Genomic DNA, 25,557 nt, shown 5'->3' on the forward strand with positions numbered 1-25,557 from the left:
ACAAAATATAAACCCCACCTCCTGCAGCTCTACCCTGCCTGGCTGTAGTTACCGCCCAGTTAATCCCTATGGGTGGATTCACGTGTAGATTAGGTTAAGGCTCTCACAACCCAATCTTTTCACTCCTAAACTTCTGTGCATTGTCTTGCACGTGCGCTTCCTAGGGACAACTCATATCCAAGCCATAACAGGGTCTGCATTTGCAAGCGTGGATTTATTGTTTGATTTCCTTATGAAACTGCAGTTCTTCAGAAAGCAGATTTGTTTTGTTTTGCTTCCACCCATCCTTCCACCCACCCGTCCATCCACTCAGTGTATCCCTGGTGCTGGCAGGGTGATGGGGACCGGTGACCCCTCTAGAGTGTGCAGTTGACTGAAGGCTACAGACGAGGGAGCAGACAGCAGCAGTGTTGGGCCCAGAGTGTGCAGGGGTGCTGCAGAAGCAAATAGAAGGGGCGTCTAGTCCATTTTCGGGGCAGTGGCGTGTCTGTGTGAGTGCTGAAGATCCGGGAAACTTCCTTGAGGAAGACATGACTAGGCTGGAGCTGGAAGGTACCTTAGGTGGTAACCAGGCGAGGGCAGAGGGTGGAGAAGGTATGGGTGAGGGGTCTGTGATTGAGAGAAGCAGCACACACAGAGTCTCCACTGCATGCTGAGGGCGTCTCACGTAGTGTGGCAAAGCTGGAGCGAGTCTCACTGGGGGAGAGTGGCACTGGGGAGGAAGTGCTGAGAGATGAGGTGGGTGAGAGAGGCCCCCGTGAAGGGCTCCCATGCCGTGCTCCAGTTTGGCCTGCATTTTGACGTCAGTGGGGCCTTGCGGAATGGTTGTAAGCAGCAGCGTAGCCTAATAGGAGTATCACGGTACAAAGAGGGTTCTGGTGGCAGTGAAGAATGGGGGGTTGAGGGCAGGAGGGGCTCAACTCTAGTTAGGAGTGGCAGAAGGGATAAGGTGAACTGATTGAATAAATACAAAAACATTTGTGCTCAATGTATAAAACATTTGGGCTTCGGGAGGGATCAGATAGAAAAGTGAAAGAGAAGAAAATGCGGGGCCAGTATAGCTCAGTAGATGCTCATGCTACATAAAGAAGACAAAGGGATGCTTTGTAATCCCAGCAGCTTGGGAGGCTGAGGCAGGAGGGTCGCGTGTTCAAAGCCAGCCTCAGCAATTTAGCGAGAACCTGTCTCTAAATAAAAATATAAAAAAGGGCTGAGGATGTGGCTCAGTGATTGAGTGCCACTGGGTTCAAACCCTGGTACCAAAGTGGGGGGGACCACAAAGGAACTGGGCCATGAGTTTTGTAGGATGATGGACAGGAGGTGAAAAGCACATCGTTGAACCCAGGGGTGTTCTGCCACTGAGCTAAATGCCCAGCCCTTATTTGTTTTTATTTTGAGACAGGATCTTGCTGAGGGTCTCGCTAAATTATTGAGGCTGGCTTCAGACTTTCAATCCTCCTGCCTCAGCCTCCCATATACCTGGAATTACAGGTGTGCACCACCACACCCATCCTGTGTTGTCTTTGAGTTATCTCTGGAATATTCATTGGAGCGGTCAAGAAGGGAAAATGGACTTGTAGATCTATGGCCCAGGAAAAGAATCTAGGTTTCAAAAAATGCAGGTGTATACCATCAGTATATGGATGGTAGTAGAAGCCATTATAGAGGTGAAAATTTCTGAAGAAGGGACTATGGAGTAGTCAGGGGAGAGAGGTCAAAGGTCAAGTCTTAGGGACACCATCAATATAAGGAGGGTGGTCGGTGGGTATATAAATGAAGGACATGTTGATGGAATGTCCACAGAGATAGAAGGAAACAAGCATGTCACAGAAACCGAGGGAAGAGAATCTTACAAAACGGGGGAGTTGTGCAAAATGGTAGACGAATCAAAATCCAGGAAGACTTGAAGTGTGTATTTTCTGCAGACCCCCCACTGTCCTCAACAGGGAATTTCAGTGAGGGGAGTTCAATGGGGTGGTCACAGTGGTGGAGGTTATATTTTTTTGTCAAATGAGCATGAGTGAGAGGTGAGGAAGTACAGAGAGCTGGTGTAAATAGACCACTCTCTCAAGATGGTTGAAGGTGAAGGAGAAAGAGGGCTAGTCACTGGGGAGGTGGAAGGGGAGATTTCATGACTAAGCATGACTGAGCATGCTTCTGGGTGACAAGAGAGAGTCAAAGAAGAAGAGAGAGTGAGGAGAAATAGCAGCATCTCTGGGAGGTGGGAGGAAGGTGTTTTTGGATACTGCTCCAGGTACTGTTGAGAGAGCAGGCAGTAGAGAATTTACCTCGTGGTTCTACTTCTCTCAAGTTGATGGGAGCTAGGTGTGTTAGCTCACACCTGTAATCCCAGCGACTCAGGAGGATGAGGCAGGAGGAACACAAGTTTGAAGCCAAACTGGGCTACTGAGCAAGACCCTGTCTCAAAATAAAAAGGGCTGGGGATGTTGCTCAGTGGTAAAGCACCCTTGGGTTCCATCCCCAGTAAAAAATAAATTAAAAAAATTACATATGTGGTTCACATTATTTTTCTTTTGGGCAGCACTACTCCAGATCTTGGTCTGTAGTTGCTGTAATTCTACAGAATTCTACAGCCTTCAGTATATTGCACAGGTCCAAATGATAAATTAAAACAGGCAGCCATCTTGTTGAATTTTCATATCTACCTTTTGTCATAAGCAAAATTTGAGCCCTCAAGGGCTTACATTTCCTGTATGCAGGAAATTCCTCTTTAAAAGAACACTTTAAACCCCTCATAAATACTGTAAAAGCTCCCCCTTGTCCCATTAGGTAGGTTCTGCATCTCAAAACCATGCTAATGATGAATGTAGATCACTCCTGCATGAATGAGTGGCTCATCTCTCTCTGGATTATTTCTGACATGTTAAAGCTAGAAACAGTGTAGATCATATTTGTAATTTTCCTTTGACCGAGGAAGCCTGAGGCTGCACTTCCCTAGGCTGTTTCCTTGGAATCTGCAGTTACTAGTCTGCTTAGCAATGCCACATTGCAGTTTGGAGGGCAGGAGCCTTATTCCAGCCAGAGATTTGTAGTGGGCATTGAATCCAGGTACACTTTACCACTAAGTTACATTCTCCATCCTAGGGACAAGTTCTCCCTATGTTGCGGAGGATCTTGCTTAATTGCTAAGACTGGTCTTGAACTTGCGATCCTCCTGCCTCAGCCTCTGGAGTCACTGGGATTACAGGTTTGTGATTCCTGGGTGGCTTCCCAGCCTTCAGATTGAGGCCTCTGGTTCGTCTCAAAGGGTGTGGGCTGAAGGCAAGACACTGCTGCAGCTGGAGCAAAGGGTATTTGTGGGGGAAGGCCAAGCTACTGACTCTCTCCTTCTTCCTCCTCCTAGCCCTTCAGTGTTATGATGTACCCAGCTGGTCCAGGATCTGGTGACTCCCCAGAGGGCTTCCCTGAACAACCGAGGCTCCAACCACAAATTGGAAATCGCACAGCTCAGACACTGGGTACCGAAAGTGGGTGTACTATATAGTCCTTCCTTCTTCAGAGCGTGGTTGGGGCAGAAGATTGAGGGTGGGGGACTGGAGAAGAAAAACTCAGGGCTTTGTGTAGTACAGAATCCATGGAAGAACTGGCCTTCAATTGGTGGGATACACTTTGCTGGATCATCTGTCTTTACCAAGGTCATAGAAAGACACCTCCGGTAAACAAGCACCAGTTACACGTGGCCTCTGGCCTTGTGGATCCCTTTCTTTCTTTCCTCCCTCCCTTCTTCCACCCACCCTTACCATTGAGACACCCCCCCACACACACACTTCTTCGAGATTAGGGAAAAGAAGGCCCATTTGAAACAGGTGGGAAGGAGATAAAAATCTCTCGATTTGTATCTAGAAATCTCATCTGGGGAAGACAGTAAAGGCAATAAGGAGTGGAGGGAGAATGGGAAAAGCTGGCTCCCTCTCCTCTCTGGACTGAGAACTAGATTATAGAAGTTGGGGTTATGGAGAGGCTCAGAGAAAATCCAGCTCTTCCTATCACAGATGAGGAAACTGAAGGGCATGTGGTGGACCTAAGGGAGACACCTAATTAGCGGAAGAAGTAGGAATAAAAGTGTGGCCTCTGAAGGACACCAGGGAGCCCCAGGAGAGGCACTCAAATTTTAAGCCCCGCGCTTCGCGGGCGGATAGAAGCAAGGCAGGCGCGTTGCCATGGCGCCACCTCTGCCCCGCCCCGCCTCGCCCCGCCTCGCCCCGCCTCGCCCCGCCCTGCCCTACGAGCGCACTGCGGCTGCGCTGCCAATAAAGTTGTTGATGCGGGCGGCGCACACGTGGTCCGACAGGGGCGGGGCCTGGCGGCGCGGGGCGGGGCCTGGCGGCGCGGGGCGGGGCGAGCGGAGCTGAGGAAGACCCGGCGGGCGGCGGCAAGGAGGGCGGCGCGGGGGCCGGCCATGATCGCGTCGTGCCTGTGTTACCTGCTGCTGCCGGCCGCGCGCCTCTTCCGCGCCCTCTCAGGTACCGGCCCCACGTCTGACGGGAGGGAGCCTGGACCGGACTCGGCCTGCCTCTGCGGGGCCCGGGGCGGCGTGCGGAGCGCCGGGCCGCCGGCCACGGTCCCCTGGCAGCGCCAAGGTGTGGGGAAGCGGTCCTTGACCCGGCCCCGGGCCGACCTGGCCCCACGAGGCTCGACCCGGCCCGGCCTGGCCCGGCCGGCGACTCTCGTGGACAGCCCTTCTAGCCTGTGGCTGGTGACGTGGGGCTACGGTTAACGTGGACGCGGGCTGGGGAAGGGGCCGCCCTCCCTGGTCGTGGGGTGGAGGTTCTGGGGCCGGCCGAGCCACCGCCTCGGGGGTCGGGAGGGTGGCAGCCCGGCCCAGACGAGTGCCCGAATGAATCTCCGCGGGTCGCGGCGGGGTGAACCCGGGCTCGGTGGGCTCGAGTCCTGGATGCACCTGTCTTCACCTGCTCACTTGCCTGCCGCCACCCAGCTCGCTCTTCTCGCTCAGCGGAGTCTGGTTGAAAAACGGACGCGCAGAAGCCAGACACGTTTAAACCTCAGCTCTGGAGCATTGTTCCTGGAGATTTAGAGATGTGGTGGGATGGGGGCAATGCCCCGGGGTTGCTTCATAGAGAAGAGGGAGGGTTTTTCCTTCGCTTTTTCATAATCTGCTTGTGCTCCCCATTCCTGGTCTTTGAAATTCCAGAGACTTATGCGACCCTCAGTTCCTCTCTGAGGTCACATAGAACTCCCAGACTCTTTTGCAATATAGGGGACAGGACCAAGAAGTATTTAGTAATGAGCCCAACAGCATTATGTACTTTTTATTTCTGGAACTCTACACAATGTGTGTGTGTGTAATAATATGTTTCATGTTAAAAAAATATAAATATATATGTGTGTGTGTATATATATGTATTTCTATGGTCTCTGCCACTGGAACACAAGTTTCAGGAGGGCAGGACCTAGTCTATTTTGTTCATTGTATCTAGTGCTAACACCCTGCCTGGTGTTTGGTGGGTACTCAATGAATTCAGGAATGTCTTACTTCTCTGGAATTGGAAATTCTACAGAAGCCATTGTTTTCAGAGAACTAAGTGAATGTTACTGTGGTGTCTGGAGTTTGTCCAGTGTCCACGATAGCAGTTTTAGTAACATATGCTAGTCCAGAGGTTTCCAGAACAGTAGAGTGCTAGGAATCTCTGAGGAAGCCCCCTCCCCACCTGCACATTAAACTCCCACTTTATAACACTTTGTGTATTATGTTTTTAAATGAGATTTAAAAAAAATCTTTCTGCTTAAAAAGAAACCACAAACAACAAAATCTACTCAGTTCGAAAGCTAGTAACCATATGCATGTAAATCAAGAACCTTCGTCATCCTCAATACATAGAGATTGTTTCAAGGGGAAGATAATTAGCAAGTCCCTGAGATTATAATGCTCAGCACCAAGCCCAGCAATGCAGCTCACAGGTTTAGAACAGATTTCTCAGCACTGTTGGCCTTTGGAGTGAGTCTGTCCTGTGTATTGTAGGACATTCTGCATCCCTGTCCTCTAGCACTAGATGCCAGTAGCACTGCCACCATGTGACAACCACAGGGTCTCTGGATATTGCTAAATATCCCCTGTGTGCAAAATCCCCCTCCCATCCTCTCACTGGGGTTGAAAGTCACTGGTTTAGAGTGGCAAATTCATATAAATGAGATATTGGAACTCTCGATATTTGAACCATTTTGAAGTTTTTCTTTAAAAAATTGCCAGTAAAGTCAATCTGTAATGATAGTGGGTATCATTGTGCATGGCACTTGTCTTATGCTGTAAATAGGTGGTTTAGTGTGGGTTGGGGTTGTTTGTCTTCAACAAAATGCTGCACTTGGCGGGTTTTGAAACTCTAATTCTAAAGATTCTCTTATTTCCTTTCTTACTTGTTGGCTGTTATTTGTAGCTGCTGTGGCAGAGAGTTGACAGCTGTCTCTTAACTGTCAGTTGCTAGCACCTTTTAATTTACAGCCTCTGATATATTGTGGAATGGGAAAGCAGATAATGAAATTTGTGCAAATTCTGTGAGTAGAATAAATAGCTTTGAGAAGAGGCCCAAGGGTATTAGCAGAGAAAGAAACTGTATGGATTTTGAGACTGTTTGCTTTTTCTTTCGGAATGCATTAATAGATTAGGGATTTACAGAACTAAAAACATCCTCATGGAGATTATCTAATTTGATAATCTTGTCCCCGTTTCATAGTTAAGAGTAAGTTCTCAGACTAGGGATGTTGTCCAAGTTCAGTCAGTTTTGTTAATTTTGGTGCTAGACCATAACCCACGGTTCTGTTTCATAGTTAGGTGTAGTTCTAATGTAATGTGGATTTTGGAACCAGAGAGTTGATGTTAATAGCAATCAACCTCCAGATAAAAGGCATGTGGTTATATGGACCTATCTGTGCCCTAGATTATGTGGGGCAGCTTTTCTTTCACTCATGCACTGAAATTTATTAGATCCCTAGCATGTAAATTAAGTAATGTTGTTAGAGCACTTAGAACAGTACTTGGTGGGAAGCACTTTGCTCTGGCAGTGGTGTTCCAGGCATTAAGGTGGACAGGCTTGTTGCTGGTGTAATGATGAGCAAGGGGGGCACTGTTCTTGCTAGTATGGGGATGACATTCCACCTGCGAGAAGTTTGGTGTCTTATAACCTGATGTTTTGGCTTTCCTCCTAGATGCTTTCTTTTCATGTCGAAAAAATGCCCTCCTGGCGAAGAGCTCGTCCCCCCAGGTAGAGGGTGACTTTGCCATGGCCCCTCGGGGCCCTGACCAGGAGGAGTGCGAGGGCCTGCTGCAGCAGTGGCGAGAAGAAGGGTCGAGCCAGGTGCTCTCAACTGCGAGTGAGGGTCCCCTTGCAGATAAGGGATTAGCCCAGAGCAGCCTGGCACTCCTGATGGATAATCCTGGAGAACAGGATGCTGCTTCAGAGGACAAGTGGTCCAGCAGGCAGCTGAGTGACCTGCGGGCTGCAGAGAACCTGGATGAGCCTTTTCCTGAGGTGCTAGGAGAAGAGCCGCTGCCAGAGGTCGAGGGCCCCTTGTGGGCAGCTGTCCCTGTGCAGACGGGCCCTCAGTATGCAGACTGTGCTGTCCTCCCAATGGGCGCCCTGGCTGCAGAGCAGTGGGAAGAGGACCCTGCCATGGTGGCCTGGAGCATAGCACCAGAGCCTATGCCCCAGGAAGAGAATCCCATCTGGCCCTTTGAAGGGCTGGGGCAGTTGCAGCCTCCCCCAATGGAAATACCATATCACGGTGAGTTGGACAACTAACTGATCAAGCCAGGGGAGCAGCTTGTCTTGGGGAAGATTCTTGGTGGGAACTCTGCTGCTACTGTGCTGTTTCTGAGAATCTTTTGGGGTCAGATCTAGAGGAGTCTCGCAGATTATCTTTTCCAGCCCCATGGACTTACTGATGAAATAACCACAGTGCAGCGAGGTAGTGGGACATGTCACACAGCCAGCTAGTGGAAGAACTGGTACCTGATGCTAGTTCTGGTTCTCCATTCTTGCTATAGAGGTGACTCAAGTATGTTCTTGGGGTAGGGGTTGAGAAGTCTTAGGGCCTCCATTCTCTGCCTTATCCAGAATAACTCTAGTTACATATTGGGAGTCCATTAAAATTTGAAGAAAGGTTATGTGGCTCTAATAGGTTTGAATTCTCCCAGCTCCCTATGCTTACAACTAGGAGTGGAGATTGAAAAAGTCCCGAGACTGGAATTACTCCAGAAATGTCTTTAATCTCAGGTGACTATAAACTATACCCAGCTGAGTGATTCTCCAGAGAGAGACTCATGATATAGCCAAAGTAAGAGGTTTTCAGACCCTTTTCAGTATTTTTAAAGCATCTACTGGGTGCTAGGTAGTGGGGATGCAGTGGTGCACAGGTCGAGATCGTCTTTGACTTTGTCTAGTCTGAGAATGTCCTTAAGTCTGCCTAAGTCACCACAGAGAGGGGTGGTGATAGGAGCAGTGGAGAAAGGAACTTGAGGCATAAGATTACAGGTCGGGAGTGGAGTGGGGGGCCTGTGGGTGACCTGTACTTGTCATAAACTCTTCCCCTCAACCCCTCTGCAGAAATCTTGTGGCGAGAATGGGAGGATTTCTCCACCCAGCCAGATGCTCAGGGCCTGGAGGCAGGGGATGGCCCTCAGTTCCAGTTCACTCTGATGTCTTACAACATCCTGGCCCAGGATCTCATGCAGCAGAGCTCAGAGCTCTATCTGCATTGCCATCCGGACATCCTCAATTGGAACTATCGCTTTGCAAACCTCATGCAGGAATTCCAGCACTGGGACCCTGATGTGAGTGAAGGGGAAGTGCCATTGCACTGGTGTTAGACTTGGGCTGTTTCCCGATGCTCTTAGAGATTGAGTTCCATTCATAGGGCAGATGATTACAGTCCCACCCAGCACTAGAGCTTGCCTGCTTAGGGTCTTTGAGTTTTTAGCAGATCCTAAGACTCTCCTGAGGTGTATGTTCTCTAGCACCTTTATGCAGGGAGGGAAACAAGTTCAAGGAGCAGGAAAATCTAGTGCACCTGTTTGGCCTCCTCAACTTAAGTCTGGGCCTGTTCTTGATGTAGGTGATGGGAAGTCAGTCCTGTGGGCAGTGAGATCCATAGCAGCTTCCTACTTAGGGCCCTGTGCCTAGGGAGCGGGAGTCACATTCTAAAACTCAGGAGTGATTGCTTTCCTTGTCAATTTTCCAGATCCTGTGTCTCCAGGAAGTCCAGGAAGATCATTACTGGGAGCAGCTGGAGCCCTCTCTGCGAATGATGGGTATTTTATGTTTGCCAGCTTTTCTTCCTCGAGCCTGTCTTCCCTCTCCTGAAGACACATTTCCTTGTGTCTTAGTTAACCCTCGGTCTCACCTGTGAGCTAGTACTTTCCACACGTGGGTGAAAAAGGAAGCAGAGTTCTACAGTTTTTAAAGCAATTCTGACGCATTGCTATATTACCCTTGAAGTAACCATCCCTGTGAGGCTGAGTTGTTTTTATTCCCATTTTACAGTTGAGGAAACCGAGGTTCTGAAAATTTTGTGTGACTTAATCAAAATCACAAAACTACAAAATTAATTGTGGAACTAGGACTCCAACTTCTCTGACTCCAAATAGTTTGTTCTTCCTGTTATGTTTTATTGCTTCATACCCTTCCCTCCCTCCTTTCCTTTCTAGCCCTTCAGACATCTGGTTACAGCTGTAAGGGAATCTCTGCAGGACCAAGGAGGTGTCAAGGACAAGGACTCCCCTTATTGAGCAGCAGGAACAGTGCCTTAGGGACACACCCCTGATCTGCTGCCGCTGGTTGGAAGGGGTTCAGACTTCAGGGACTCTGACCGATCTCCTTGGTGGGATTTTCCTTGTAGGCTTTACCTGTTTCTACAAGAGGAGGACCGGGTGTAAAACTGATGGCTGTGCTGTCTGCTACAAGCCCACCAGATTCCGTCTGCTCTGTGCCAGCCCTGTGGAGTACTTCCGGCCTGGCTTGGAGCTCCTCAATCGGGACAATGTGGGCTTAGTGTTGCTGCTGCAGCCACTAGTCCCAGAAGGCTTGGGGCAGGTCTCAGTGGCCCCTCTGTGCGTGGCAAATACCCACGTCCTATACAACCCACGCCGGGGCGATGTCAAACTGGCCCAGATGGCCATTCTCCTGGCTGAAGTGGACAAGGTGGCCAGGTTGTCAGATGGCAGCCACTGCCCTATCATCCTGTGCGGGGACCTGAATTCTGTCCCTGATTCACCTCTCTACAACTTCATCAGGGATGGAGAGCTCCAGTACAGTGGGATGCCAGCCTGGAAGGTGAAATGGGGGAGGCCATGGTGGTGGTGGGGTGGGACATGGTCAGGGAGAGATTGGGTGTTGGCGTCAGGTGCTGCTTCTGTGGCAGGGACTCGGTTACACCTCTTCTGGCTCCCTCCTTTGTCTCCTTACATTGAACAGCTTGTGCTCAAACTAGAAGTTAGGAACTCATGAGTACCTTTGACATGTTGAAAACCTTTCAGTTTTTATCATGTATGTTTAATTCACAAGTAATACATAAGAATATTTTTGCAAGAATTCAAACATAAGGCAAAAATCCCCTTTATTACCTAAATTCCTTACCTCTCCTATTAGAGTCAAGTACTGATTGTTCTAAATTTGGTGGTGGTCTTTCAGATTCTTTTCTATCCTTTTATGGTAATATCTCTGTTTCTATGATATTATAATTGCAATTTACATTTATTAAGCACTTAGCGTGTGCCAAGTGCTATTTTAAGCACTTTACATGCATTAACTCATTTTCACTATCTCTATCATTGTTTCCATTTTATAAGTGAGGAAAATTAAGACCAAGAGAAGTTAAGTACTTTGCTTTTGGTTATGCAGGTTATGAGCCATAGAGCTGGGGTTTGTACCCAGTGAGCTCTGGCCCTAAAGCTCTTGCCCTCTACTACTGTGCTGTGATTGCTTGTAACAGCCCATGTGTGATCTATGCATCTAGAACATGTCATAGTACTATATTGTGATTGATGATATAGTACTGCGTGTTTTCTTTGTAGCTTGTTTTTCCTTTTCACTCACAATTTGCATATGGATCTATCACCTACCTCTACCCTCTGCACTCTGTGCTGTTGGGGATTGAATCCAGGCTCTTTCACATGCTAGTTAAGCACTCTACCACTGAGCTACATCCTAGCCCTTTATTTTATTTTGAGAAAAGATCTCACTAAGTTGCCCAGGCTGGCCCTGAACTTGAGATCCTCTTACTGCTGCCTTCTGAGTAGCTGGGATTTCAGGTTTGTGTCTTGGTGCCTGACTTTCTCACATACCTTTGAGCTGCTGAATATTGATAGCATATATAGCTCATAGTTTTATCAGCTTGTGCTGGTTTATTTGTATTTCATTTAAGCTCTTTGTTCCTCTCTTTTTGTCTTTGCTTAGCTTTTGGCAAAGCACAGTGGAGAAAGCACACAAAATGATTGAATTATTGCTGAGCACTTGGGCTTTTATTTTAATGAGGTTATTCAAGTGCCAGCAGTGTTCTAGTTGCCCAGAGAAGGCCATTATCCATCTGTAAAGGAACTGTAATCAGGAGCTCAGAGAACAGGAAAAAGAATTTGCTTAGCGCCAACCACATGACAGGCACTGAGGCATAGCAAATTTGCTTTGAAAGCAGACAGTCTTGGGTTCAAATCCCTGCTCTGCCACCTTGGACATGTCACTTAAGTCCTACTTGCCTTACATGCACATTGGGTATATAATGGGACCTACATCAGAGATGTGGGGGGTTTTGTTTGTTTTCTTTTTAAAAATAGATTAAATAAAATAATGCATGTAAAGTGTGTTCCATTTTGTGGTTCAAAGGAAGCAGTCAGTAATTCGTAGTATTTTTATCAAGATTTTTAATTGTTCATGATATTTTATAGTAAAGGATGTTGAATCCAAGAGAGTTAACTAACTTATCCAAAGTTACAGCTCTTAAATGGCCATTGAATTTCAGGTCTGTTTTACATCGGATGACATATTGAAAGTTTATGCCCTTTAAGGGCAGAGGGATTGTGTCTGTCACCACTCTATCCCCAGCACTTAGCTAGTGTCTTGCACATAGTTGGCATTCAAATATTTGTTGTTGTTAAATGAAATAAAGGGCATTTTGCTACCCATGTTGGAGATATACAGATGACTGATGTTGCTGAATGTTTCCCCCACTACGTTTTGTGCGTTCCCAGGCTGCTCAATGGCTTTGACCGAGGATGGTGACGTAGATACGGTAAAGTGCTTTGGTGCATTTCCCATTTGGTTTGACCCTGTGGTTTCCCAGTAATAGGCTCAAGATATTAGACCTTGACCCAGAAGATCCAAAGGTCAGGATAAACCTCTTCCCAACTTGAGTTAAAGCCCCTGAGAGTTGGCCTTCCTGTGGAGAACTGTGTAGATTTTTCTTAGCTGAAACTTAGAACCACATGCTCATACAGTTTAATTCACATACCTCACCCTCTCACTTCCCTTTCCCGTTTCATGGACATATCAGTGTTTCTAATGTTTTAAATTAGCTCCTTATTTTTAACTTTCCCCTGAGACTTAAGTGGCTTGCTTATACCATGTATATATTGTGTGATTGTGTGTGTTTGTCCACATGTCCCAAAAATGGACTGTTAATTTCCTTTTTCTGTCTTGTTTTCCTCATCCCCATCTTGCTCTTGCTCTTCTAGGTATCTGGGCAGGAAGACTTCTCCCATCAGCTTTACCAGAGGAAGCTGCAGGTCCCACTGTGGCCCAGCTCTCTGGGCATCACTGATTGCTGTCAGTATGTCACCTGTCACCCCAAGAGATCAGGTAAGCATATAGCACATTCTTGGTTGTCTGTATCTTCATGCCAATTTTGGGAGAAAACTTGTTTCTCAATAATGAGAAAGTGTAGTCTCAATTCTCTTAGTGAGTTCCTGTGTTTTTCTCACTGTCTTCCACATGACCACCCTGTGAAATAGACATCTTTAAATCAGAGCTAGTTGTCTTCAGCACAGACCTCCTCTGTGTTGCTATGCTGGAAGCTTCTTGGTGCAAAGGAGGGAGGTATCAACATGTGACTCCTTTTCCTTTCTTTCACTATATGGCTTTTCCTGGTTTACAGAGAGACGTAAGTATGGCCGAGACTTCCTGCTACGTTTTCGCTTTTGCAACATTGCTTGTCAGCGACCAGTAGGACTGGTTCTCATGGAAGGAGTGACAGACACCAAGCCAGGTAATGGAACTAAGCCTGCTTTTTTCATCCTCTTCCTTCCTCACTCCTGACTTTTGCCAGTTCTGTGGTTCCTAGTCTTTTCTAAATATGACTGTTAGAGATCATCTTCTGGAAATAGGTCTACAAGGAGGAAATGGAGTTGAGTCAATTGGTCATATGCATGTGTGGAAGGTTAGTGTGTTAATAGCACTGGACCAGGAATTGAGTATTGTGGGTTCTCACTAGCTCTAAGACCTTGTAAACCTTACCACCTTTTGAGGCTTAAGTTGCTAATAACCAGCATGTGTACAGTGTTGCTAGGGGAGAAGACATATATGTTGAGGCTTCAGAAGTCATAAGGTGACAGTGGACCTGGATATAATAAACAGTTGCTCCTGTGGAGAACTTCCAGAATGAATGTAGCAGAGTACACATGACATTCTCTTCATCTTATCTCTGGAGCCACTTCAAAGCACCAGAGAGATGGGAAAAAGAAATGCAAACTCCATGTTTGACAAAAGTAGGAGATCCAAAGACATCTGAAACCGTGAGCCACCACACAGGCGGAATGGCTGCAGGAAGTACTGGACTGATGCTCCAGAGTTGCTGGAGGAAATCTGGAGAGATTCCTCTCGGGGGCTGTGTGGATCTCAGCCAGAACCAGTGGAGTACAAGGTAAGGAATATGCCTTAAAGCACAAAACCAAAACCCTGTGTTTTTGCAACAAGGCTAGAATGCATAGGTTGTGTGTGATTGGAAAGTCCATGGGCTGTTGCGATCCTAAGAGGTAGTGGAAGAAGGATCTATCAAAGAACCAAACCATATTTGCATTAAGCAGTCTATTCAAGTGGTGGAAGGGTGATGAGATACTCATAGAACTGCATCTCTCTTTGGCTGGGGAGAAGTAAAGTCCTCATATAATACTGTGTCATGAGGAAAATTCCTGTTACTGGAATGCATAACCAGTCCTTCCTTTGTATAAACATTCAGATAGATGGTGCAGAAGAACCTTGGCTAATTCAAAGCTGGGCTTGCCTAAAACAGTGTGGGATCTGCACTAAATTACTATAAGAAAAAAAGAAGGAATGGAAAAACAAAAGGCAGAAAAGAATGCTTCAAACAATAGCCTTTAAAGAAGGAAAGGATAAAAGAAGAAAAGGGGAAAAAAGAGAGGACACTTAAAAGATAAAAATTGTTGCCATGAAGCATGTGGAAATTATGACTATTTTCCAATGAATTAAAAAAAAAATGAAGCAATCACATTTACCTAAGAAGAGCACAAAAATCAAATAACTGCTTTTATGAAATCAGTTCAGGTGTGTGGCAGGAAATCAGAAGATGATTTTTTCTTTGCAGCTCTGGGGATTGAAACCCAGAGCCTTGTGTGTGCTTATCTACTGAGCTGAGTCCCCAGCCCAAGGCATTAGCAGATGAAACACGAGCTCCGGGGTGCGGGAAGAGTCCAGATGAAGAGTGCAAGTGTCACAGAATGAAGCCAAAGTCCGATGAAACCCAAGAAAGAATAGATGTTCTCACAACAGAGCAAGAGACAGAGGCCAGGAACTCAAAACTAGCAAAAAGAAAAGCATAAAGAGGATTTAGAGAGAAAATGAACAGTCATGAAAGATAATGGAGATTCAACATAGGCATGATTGGAGCTCACAAAGAAGAAAACCAATATAATGATATCAGAGAACTATTTAAAGTTATCTTAGGAAGTCTTTTCCAAAATGAAAAGATGTGACTCCTCAGATTCAGAAGACATGTCATATTTCAGTAAAAAAATCAACACTAAGACATCATAGTGAAGTTACTAGTAGCCAAAGGACGTAAGAATCCTTTGGGCAGTTGAACCAAAAGATTGTGCTACTTTTAAGTGAAACCATAATTAGATTGGCTCCAGATTTCTTAATGTCAGCATTCAACTTTGGAAAATGAGGCTTCAAGAAAAAAAGGTTTAGCTCAAGGTTTGATATTCACCAACTGTGCTTGAAGAAACAAGGCAAGGAGGATATGAAGACAACCAGACAAGGGTTCAAAAGCTATAGTAAGAGGACTGGTGGTGAGTGGTGAATTTATTTTTCTTGTAGGAGTTTAATTTGATTGACTTTTTTGCACAGGGCAGTGAACATTTCAGTGGCTCAGTTGTTTTTTAACTGTAAAGCTTAGGTAGTATTATAACTGTGGCAAGAATAGTAGTAGAAACAGTGATTGCCACTGTGCATTGAGCAATGGCAAGTGCCAGGAACTGAGATAAGTGCTTGTATCAGTTAGGCTTAGCCGGGAGAGCTATGGCCCAGTATTTTTAGATTACAAAATTCTGTAGTTAAACAATAACAGAATCCCCTATAGGTAATTTTATAATAAGTTATATAAAAAATTAACTGACAATCACTTTGTAAGTAGAAAAGAATCACTTGATATCAGGGAAATATCTAGTTCAGAAACAGTGAAAAATAACAGTAGTATTTTCACAAATGAAATTAAATTTGGATAAACACATGTATCTCCCATGTGCCCTTCCATTTGTTCAGTGCTCCCACCTAGGGCTGAACAGGCTGCTGATGAATCTTTTACACACTCCAAATCTAAAAAGCTCACCATTTTTAGGCCTTGAGGGTGAAAATTTAAGTGCAGTACAGGGAGATCAGTGTGCGAATTCATTTTTTTTTCTGGGGGCTCTGTTTAGATATGCTAATAAATACTATTCTAGTTCAGTACCAGTTTTCTAACCTACCTGTATATCAGAACACAGCCAGTTGGCTGTGACGTCAGTGATGAGCCTCTGAATGCAAAGGGAGATGCTGGGGGTAGGAATGGTCTGACTTTCCCATAAGCTGACATTGTCTCACGCTGGAGCCTTCCACATTGCTCAGGTTGTATAATGTGAAATGTTGTGATTCTTACTCTTTCCAACGCCCTTTGTGACACAATAATTCATAAATGGGGTACTTAAGGCTCTCGTTAATATTTTCATTATTAATGATTTCTTTTTTTCCTGTATGGTTCTGAAAGACACTGTCTTAGTCCATTTAGGCTGTTGTAACAAAATATCATAAACAGGGTACCTTTTAAATAGAAGAAATTTATTTCTCACAGTTCTGGAGGTTGGAAATTCCAAGATCAAGGTACTGGCAGATGTGGTGTCTGGTGAGGACCAACTTCCCGGTTCATTGATGGCATCTTCTCACTGTGTCTCTCTTGGGTATCTTTTATAAGGTTACTGATCCCACTCATGTGGGCTCCACACTCATGACCTAATCACCTCCCCAGGGTGCCACCTCCTCATACCATCACTTTTGGGGGTTAGGATTTTCAACATGAATTTGTGTGGGGAGGACACTCTAACACTATAGCAGATACTGAATGGGGTCACTGTTTTCTTTCTAATGTTTGCACTGAATCTTGGGACTTTAGGTCTTATTCTAAGAAAGAGGAAAATATGTGTCCAGTTTATGCATTATGGAAAAAATAATTGCTAAAAAGTGTGACTTTCATGAATCACTAGTTAACATACTGACCAGAAGGTCACATAGAAACCTGCTTGGCTATCTGGTCAGCTTTCTAAGCAGGAAAAGTTCTGAATCTAGCCTCTCTACTTGTCCTTGTGTCCAAACTTAGGATCCTCCTCCCAAGTACTTGCAGAACCTGCTTGCTTGGCTGCCACCAGTGCTGAACAGCCCTGGCAAGATGTTGAGGCAGGATGCTTGTGGAGAGGTGGCTATACCTTAGGTGACCTGGAGGGGCAGGTGGAGGCCTCCAGTCCTGTGGCACTTGAAGAACAATGCTGTTTGTACACAGTACTGCATGCAGAGGCAGAACCTGGTGTTGAGGGAAAGCACCTTTAAGATCCTGATGGTCACTGTGATTTTTCTTCATATTGTAATGGCAAAGGCTATAACTCAAAATGGAAGCATTAGTGTTGTGCATGTTGATGCTCAAAATAATATCACATCAATAATCACATAGTGAAACTGTAGGTGTGACCAGGAATAAACAAAATAAGTGATGATCTCTTTCAGTCTCCAACAGATCAAGTAAATAAAAGGAGACTAAGAATATAGAAGACCTAAGTAACATGTTATATGGTAAATCTGATTGATTCATATCAAATTCTGTACATTGAAAGCAGAGAGGACTTTAAAAAATTCATGGGAAATTCTTTAGAATTGACCATATATTTGGCATTGAAGCATATGTGGTAAAAATAGAATTTAAAAACATGAAAGAAAACTGTATCCTCTGAACATTTAAAAAGCTTTAAGGTTAAAGAGGAAATTTTAAATGAAACTATAGAATATCTTGAAAATAACAATGAAAGTACCATGTGTTTGTGGGATATACCTAAAACAGTGTTTACTAAAAAAATCATAGAATAATTATTAAAATTCATCAATTCTAGATTTTTTAAATAGAAACCTTGTCAAATTAAGGAAACAATGGATGATTCCTTATATTGTTGATGTATTAACTCCAAAAATCAGCATCTTGCTTAAAGAAGCTCTAGTAGTATTCCTGTTAAAGTTAGGAACAAGATAAGGACATCCTCTATCATTATTTATTGGTGTTTGGAGATACCAGGCAACAGAATCAGAAGTAGAATATAGAAATAGAAGAAAATTTAAGTGTAAAAATGGAGAGGGTAGATTATTGCATGTTACATAATTGGTGATCCAAGAAAACCAACTAAAAATGCCATTAGTAGTAAGATAATTCTGGAAAGTAGGCACAAAGTTAATAAGTAGAAATCAGTAGTATTCTTATATAAAAATGTTGATTTATGTTTAAGAAATATAATGAAAATAAGACCCTATTTGTAATAGCAATAAAAATATCTAGAAATAAATTTGACAGGAACAATGTAACATATGTAAAGGAACATTTCCTTTCATCTGAATTATCAAATTTATTGGCATGAAGTTGTCCATAACAGTTCCTTATTCTTCTTATTAAAACAGCTTTATTGATAGGTAATTTGTATTTCATAAAATTCACCCATTTAAAGAATGTAGTTCAGTGACCTTTAGTATATTCACCACAATCTATAATTTTGGAACATTGTCATCATCCATAAAAGACACATTAGCAGACACTTTTCAGTCACCTCCTCCAGGTCAAAAATCAAATGACCATCATTGTATGGGTTTCTGGACTCTCAGTTCTATTCCATTTGCTGTTCTAAATCCATATATTATTGCACTATCTTGATTGCTAAAGTTTTGTATACTTTAAGCTGGGGAAGTCCTTTTTGTTTTTTCCAAAATTATTTTGACTATTCTTGGCCCCTGCATTTCTATATGAGTTTTAGGATCAGCTTAATCAAATTTGTAAAGTCAGTTTGGATTTGATAGGGATCTACAAATCCGTGTATCAGTTTGGGAGTGTTGCCATTTTAACAATGTTGTCTTATGAACAATGAACATGAAATATCTTTCCATTTATTTTAGATCTTTAATTTCCATGTTTTACGGTTTTTGGTGTGCAAGTCTTATTTTACTTCTGTTAAATTTATTTTAATTATTTTTAATGCTATGAAAAATGGAATTATTTTCTTAATTTCATATTTGGTTTAGTTCATTGCTAGTGTATAGAAATATGATCTTTTGCACATTGATCTTGTATTCTGCAGTTTTGCTGTACTCATTTATTGGTTCTAGTAGTTTTTAGTGGATACCTTAGGATTTTCTCTCTGTATAGATAGCATCATGTCATCTTACAAATAGAAATAATATTACTTTGATTCCAATCTGGATGCCTTTTCTTTCTTTTTCTTCCATAACTACCCAGTGAGAGCTTTGGTTACACTGTTGGCTAGAAGTGGTAAGAACAGATACCCTTGTCTCGTTCCTGATCTTAGGGGTAAATTTTCAGTCTGTCACCATTAAGTATGATGCTTGCTGTGGTTTTTAGTAAATTCCTTTAAGACTGAGGAAGTTCTCTTCTACTCCTAGTTTGTTGAGTGTTTTTAAACCATCAGAGATTGTTGTATTTTGTTAAATGTCTTTTCCATGTTTGTCGAGGTATTCCTGGTTTATTGTCCTTCCTAATAGGTTACATTACATTAATTGACCTTATATTCTTGGGAAAAGTCCAGTGTGGTCACAGTGTATAATCGTTCTCATATTTTGCTGAATTTGATTTGTTAGTATTTTATTGAAGAATTTTGTATCTGTGTTCATAAGGGATATTAGTCTGTAGTTTTCTTTGTGATATGTTTATCTAGTTTGGGTGTGGGAATAACACTAGTCTCATGGAATTAATTGGCAGATGTTTCCTTCTCTTATGTTTTGAAAGGTTTGTGGAGGATTTGTATGAATTCTTCTTTAAATGTTTGGTAGAATTCATTAGTAAAGCCATTCAAGACTCAGATGGCTTTCTTGGAAGTTTTTAAATTATTGATTCAACTCTTCACTTGTTGTAGGCCTAATCAGATTTTTTTTTGTTTGTTTCTTCTTAAGTCAGTTTATATATCTTTAGGAATTTGCCTATTTTATCTAACTTATCTAATTTATTTGCTTACACTTGTTTATAGTATTTGCTTATAGAGTTTTTAAAATTTTGTTTTCTGTTTTTTGTCCTGTCTTCTTGGTAATAATGTCCTTTCTTTCACTCCTAATTTTAGTAATTTGAGTGTTCTTTTTTCTTGGCTGTTCAGGTAAGGGTTTGTCATTGTTGATTTTTGATATCTATTAATGTTATTGGGATCTGTGAAAATGTCCCTCTTTTCTTTCCTGATGTTGATAATTTGTATCTTTTTTCTTTATGTATATACACATATGTGTATACATATATATGCATGTGTATGTGTCTACGTACACATATACATACACACAGTGAATGATACGTGATGGAAAATCTCTAGAGAAGAAATGCATTAGGAGTTTGGTAACGTTGGTTGCCTATGGAGAGAGGAATTGAATGGTAAGAAGTGAGTAAGAGGGAAACTTCACTAATTTTTTTCCCCCACATTTTGATTATTGTACCATATGACCTGTTCTTTTTTAAAAATTGAATTAAATCTTTTTAAGAAGTGCTGAGCCAGGGAATACAATGTCTATGTTAGAGGCCTGAGGTTCTTGACTGTGGCTCATTATTTTCTTCCTCTCCTTACTGTTTGTCTTTCCCTTTCCCCTTCTAGATCCTTCTGGAGCAATCTAAAGGATCTAAGAGTGATTTTGAGGTGAAAGGTTATGACCCTACTTCACTGTCTGAACAATAAAAGCTTTTTCTCTCTGGTCTTCTACAGAGCGACCTGCTGGTTGGGCCGAGTCTGTCCTTGAGGAAGACACATCTGACCTTGAGCCTGTCTTCTCCAGGTAAACTTCCCTCCAGTTCTTTTCAGCTTCCAGCCAACCCCTGCCTAGGCGTGAAAGAGGGATTCTCACTGACTGTCTGGAGGCGGATCTGGAGGAGCAGTTTTTACGAAGCTCTCACTCTTCTCCTAAGCAGTGCATGGAGGGTGTATAGGTGTGCAGACTCGGAGGGCCTACTCCTTATCCTTTTACAGACAGAAAGCCCACGGATGCCTTCCTGGGCGGTTAAAGCCTCCTAGAAGGCTTGCTGGCTCATGGACAGAGCACATCGGGTGTGCTTTATCAGGTGGCACGTGCAAAATGGGGACGAGGACTATTAAGGGTCTCAGTATCAGTGTGTCTGTCTGTCTGTTTTGGGTTGTTTAGCTAAGACTAAATCATTTGGGATTATTCCTTAAAAAAACTTCATAAGACAGAGAAAGTGATCTGGAGAAAATTTAATGATTTCTGTTGACCGACATCTCCCGCTTCATTCCTGCAGGACTGTAGGCACCATCCAGCACTGCCTCCACCTGACCTCAGTCTATACCCATTTCCTGCCCCAGCATGGCCGTCCAGAGGTCACCACAATGCCCTTAGGTCTTGGAACAACAGTGGATTACATCTTTTTCTCAGCTGAGTCCTGTGAGAATGGGAACAGAACTGGTAGGTCCAGTGGATCCAAGGTTCCTAGGAGCTATCTCCAGGGTCCTGGGGATCAGCTGATAGGAGGCCAGGCATTTGGTGGTGTAACTGAGGCTGCTGGGACATGACAGCACAAGAGCAGGTTTCACACCACCTGGTGCTGGTTGCTGCCCCCTCCTTCCCGTATGCTCCCTCCCTGCCTTCTCCATTCATCCTTCCAGCACCAGTGAGTGAGACAGGTGCTCTCTACCCTGTTCTAGAGGTACAAAGAGTACTAGGTGGGAGTGTGGGGGACACAGCCAGCTGAGGTCAGTGAGGCGAGAGACCCTCTTTTCTCTCTCCACCCCATTCCAGTAGTCACAGGGGGTTTACCAACCCCATGCCTATTTTGTTTAAAGTATATTTTTTAGAATGTTTGAATCGATCATCTGTGTTTAAAAATCAGATTTTATATAGAAAGTTTGGATTTTTTGCTTCCCTTGGAAGATCTTGGAAGCTGCACCTGGCCTGTAGGCCTGCTTGCCAGAGGCCCCTGCACTTACCTGTCTTCACTCACTCCTGTCACCATGGGAGGGGCGTCTCTGAGGAATGGGGCTCATAGCCAGAAGCTGTAGGAGGCGGGGGACAGAATGGGGAAGCAGCCACAGACTTGGTTCCCAGAAGGCCCTGCCCTGCTCTCCAGGAGGAGTGGCTGGGCTGCTCTACCCACAGGCTTCTACTTTGTGTCCCAGATGACAGGCTGGATCGAGACGGAACTCTCAAGCTCCTGGGCCGCCTCTCCCTCCTCTCTGAAGAGATTCTCTGGGCTGCCAATGGCTTGCCCAACCCCTTCTGCTCTTCAGACCATCTCTGCCTGCTGGCCAGCTTCGGCATGGAAGTCACCGCCCCGTGACGGGCCTCCAGGGGAAGAGAGCTTCTCTTCCGGAAGAGCTCAGTGACCAGCGACTGTGGAAATGCCCCGTGCTGTGGAAACTTATGTCCCTCCCCCTCATTCCCTCCTGCCCGTAGACTGTCCACGCCTGTCCACGTTCTCTGCCTGTGGTCCCTGCCCTGCCCCAACCTCTTCCTAATCCTTTGCCACATGCTCAGTGGCCCTGGGAGAGGCAGAAGCGGGGGTCCCCCTTCCTTCCATGTACCCAGAGCTCCCCCTTGATTTTTAATTACCAGGGTTGTGGGAGCTATTGATCTCATTGGTTATTTGCTTTTAGGCTGTTTCATGGTGGTACTTCTGACCCGACCTTCTCCCTGCCTTCCTGACCTCTGGGCCTAGCCCTCTTTCCAGGCATGCACGCGTGATGTGTATACGATGCATGTGCCCCCTTGGGGTGGGACTGCCCAGCACAGCCATGCCTGCCTCTACCCAGTCCACTTTCCACATTGGGGCTGTGTGCCAAGGGGCAGGTTGAGAGCTGGGTGCTGCCAGCGGGCAGCAGGGGTGTGGGCCTCCCCTCCTGACCGTCTGAGTATCGCCAGTCATCCGTCTTGCAGCCAGGGCATGCTTGCAGTCTGGGCTCTGGGAACAAATGGGCCCCACAGCCTGGAGCAGCAGAGTGAGGGGTGTACCACCTACCCAGTGAGCTCTGAGCCTACGTTCAGAGGTCCCCACAGGCTGGCTGTGATCGCTCTAGGGCTCATCCCTTTCCCAGGCTGCCTTGAGGCAGGCAAAAGTTTGAAGTCCTGGGTGGGGTTCAGTGTGGGCTGGGTGTGGTGTGAGGTTCTAAACTTTCCGAGGATGAGGAGAAAGAACCTTTAGGAAATCGTCTCAGTGGAGTCTGCAGAACTGGGCACAGGAGGGAGTCGCAGCAGGGGAGAGCAGGTGGGCTCTGCAGCCACCATAACCGGGACCCAAACCTAGTATTCTTGTCTCTCCTCTGCACACCGAACAAGCAGTTGTCTGCTTCTTTTTATCCCACCACTTTTTACTTTTTGCTGCCTCCTCCTTTCCCATTCCCTTCCACTTTCTCTCTGGAAAAGGCTGCTGTTTTGCTCAGGCCAATTTGTCTCAGCAAAAGGTGGCTTTGGACCAACCTGGTCCAAGAACATGGGGTGGCCGTGCTTGAGGATTTGCTGTCCGGCATGCCTCAGTGCGCAATGTGTCTGCTTTCTCTCCCTAACACAGGGTACCCTGACCCGCTCAGGACCTCCTAGCCCACTCTGTGTCACCTGCATGCCTTACTTTTTCATGGCTTAGGTGTGTCCTAAGGTGTTCCTGGGCCAGCTCCTCCTGCCCCCTTAGCTCAGGAGCAACTGCTGGCCCTTGTCACTTTGCCTTGCTGTTGCTCCACTTGGCCTCCAGAATGAGGCTGAGGGGAATAGCCAAGAGGCTTGAGTGAGAGACAGTAGTGGGCCAGGAGTTTATAGTCTTTCCTTCTTTTTTTTGGGAAGCCAAAGACCCAGCTCAAATTCTGCTGCTGCATTCCTGGCTATAAGCTTTCCATGTCTAAGTTCTGAAGAATTTCTTTTTCTGTGTTTGTATATTTTAAAGCTTTTTTTTTTCCTGGGTATGGGGCATGTGCCTGTCTGAGCCCCAGGCCTGCCTGCCCATACCCATGGTTCACTGTCTGTCCCTGGGCACCTCCTGAGATGGTGTCAAGGCAGTCCCCTGTTTGTTCCTAGGATGAGGGCCCATCACTGTTCTCCTCTGCCAGGAAATGCAGGTTAGAAATGGCTAAAGGTAGCAGAGGGCCGGAGTTTGACAGGTTATCCTTTCTTTGTTTTCTTATTTGTTTCTGTTTAGCGATGAAATGGGGGTGGGGTTTAAATGGTCGTTTAAACTGCATTTTGCAGCCTGCAGAACTTGGGCAACTTTTTCCAAATAAAAGTTTACCTTTAACCCCCCTATTGTTGGTCTTTTTATTAGACCCTGAAGAGCCTTGGGTCTTGAGACAGGTCGTGGAGGATGAGGAAGAGACTGAGGAGCTTCTGACCCTGGGTGGGGTCTCAAGATCAAGTCCGGGACAGAGGAATTCATTGTGATCTGCATTTGTTGACCTCTCACTGCCGAGGGCTTGGGATGAAGAGGCCTGAGCAGACCTCCACCCTGCCTGCCTTTTTTTAATTATCATTTTTGATTCATTGTACACAAATGGGGTACAACTTTCATTTCTCTGGTTGTACACAAAGTAGAGTCACACTGTTTGTGTAATCACACATGTAGGATAATGTGTGTCTCATTCTCTTTCCTTCCCCCCACCCCCTCCCTACCCCTCATTTCCCTCTACACAATCCATCCTTCCTCCATTCTCCCCCCCCCCCCCCCCCACTGTTATGTATCATCATCCACTTATCAGAGAAATCATTGGGCCTTTGGCTTTTGGGGATTGACTTACTTCACATAGCATGATATTCTCCAGCTCCATTTACCTGCAAATGCCATAATTTTATTCTTTATAACTGAATAATACTCCATTGTGTATGTATACCACAGTTTCTATATGGAGAAAAGATAGCTTCTTCAACAAATGGTGCTGGGAAAACTGGAAATCCATATGCAGCAAAATGATATTAAACCCCTATCTCTCACCCTGTACAAAACTCAATTCAAAATGGATCAAGGGCCTAGGAATTAGACCAGAGACCCTACACCAAATATAATAAAGAGTAGGCCCAAAATCATCTTCATGTTGGTTTAGGATCAGACTTCCATAACATGACTCCCAAAGCACAAGAGATAGAAGCAGGATTCAATAAATGGAATAGATTAAAACTAAAAAGGTTTTTCTCAGCAAAGAAAATAATCTGCAATGTGAAGAGAGCCTACAGAGTGGGAGAAAATCTTGGCCACATGCACTTCAGACAGAGCACTAATCTCCAGAATTTATAAAGAACTCAAAAAACTTTACACCAAGAATACAAATAACCAAATCAATAAATGGGCTAAGGAACTGAGCAGACACTTCACAGAAGATCTGCAAGCAATCAACAGATATATGAAAAAATGTCCAACATCTTTAGTAATAAAAGAAATTCACATCGAAACTACCCTAAGATTTCACCTCACCCCAATTAGAATGACTATTATCAAGGATCTAAGCAACAATAGGTGTTGGCGTGGATGTGGGGAAAAAGGTACACTTTTTGCTGGTGGGGTTGCAAATGGGCGTAGCCGCTCTGGAAAGCAGCATGGAGATTCCTCAGAAAACCTGGAATGGAACCACCATTTGACCAATTCACAACAGCTAGACTGTGGAACCCACCCTACCTTTCATCCATGTCCCCCTGCGAGAGAAGAAGACTCTACCTTAGCCGCTCTGCTCTTAACTCACCTGCTGTCCCATGCCGCCTGTGGGCCACACTTCATTTCAGGAGGGTCTGTGCCAGAAGCAGGAAAGACATGTTTTCCTGGTTCAAGCTACAGCAGCTGCGTGAAGTGTGAGGCATGTGGCAGATGCCTCTTGCTGAGCATCTATTTCTG

At 44.9% G+C, this 25,557-nt stretch overlaps 2 protein-coding genes across 2 annotated transcripts in view; one reads left to right on the plus strand and one right to left on the minus strand.

The window, feature by feature from the left end:
* Nucleotides 1-25,557, minus strand: part of ESRRB (estrogen related receptor beta) — a 514,135-nt gene that overhangs the window by 79,447 nt on the left and 409,131 nt on the right. The gene's annotated exons all lie outside the window — the stretch shown is intronic.
* Nucleotides 4,354-23,976, plus strand: ANGEL1 (angel homolog 1). The gene is made up of 10 exons (XM_079126744.1): nucleotides 4,354-4,484; nucleotides 7,183-7,758; nucleotides 8,580-8,806; nucleotides 9,214-9,283; nucleotides 9,871-10,304; nucleotides 12,698-12,821; nucleotides 13,117-13,227; nucleotides 20,453-20,522; nucleotides 21,001-21,164; nucleotides 21,875-23,976. The coding sequence occupies exons 1-10, from the start codon at nucleotides 4,421-4,423 to the stop codon at nucleotides 22,033-22,035; spliced, it is 2,001 nt and encodes a 666-aa protein (XP_078982870.1). The 5' UTR covers nucleotides 4,354-4,420; the 3' UTR covers nucleotides 22,036-23,976.

The sequence above is a fragment of the Sciurus vulgaris genome (assembly GCF_902686455.1).
Source record: "Sciurus vulgaris genome assembly, chromosome: 2".
Classification (NCBI taxonomy): Eukaryota; Metazoa; Chordata; class Mammalia; order Rodentia; family Sciuridae; genus Sciurus; species Sciurus vulgaris.

Bases quoted from the DNA above. Each gene is read 5' to 3' on its own strand.
- ANGEL1 (XM_079126744.1), top strand. From the start codon at position 4,421: ATGATCGCGTCGTGCCTGTGTTACCTGCTGCTGCCGGCCGCGCGCCTC. The intron at 7,759-8,579 runs GTGAGTTGGACA...ACCCCTCTGCAG, and splicing joins AATGGAAATACCATATCACG to AAATCTTGTGGCGAGAATGG. The intron at 12,822-13,116 runs GTAAGCATATAG...CCTGGTTTACAG, and splicing joins CTGTCACCCCAAGAGATCAG to AGAGACGTAAGTATGGCCGA.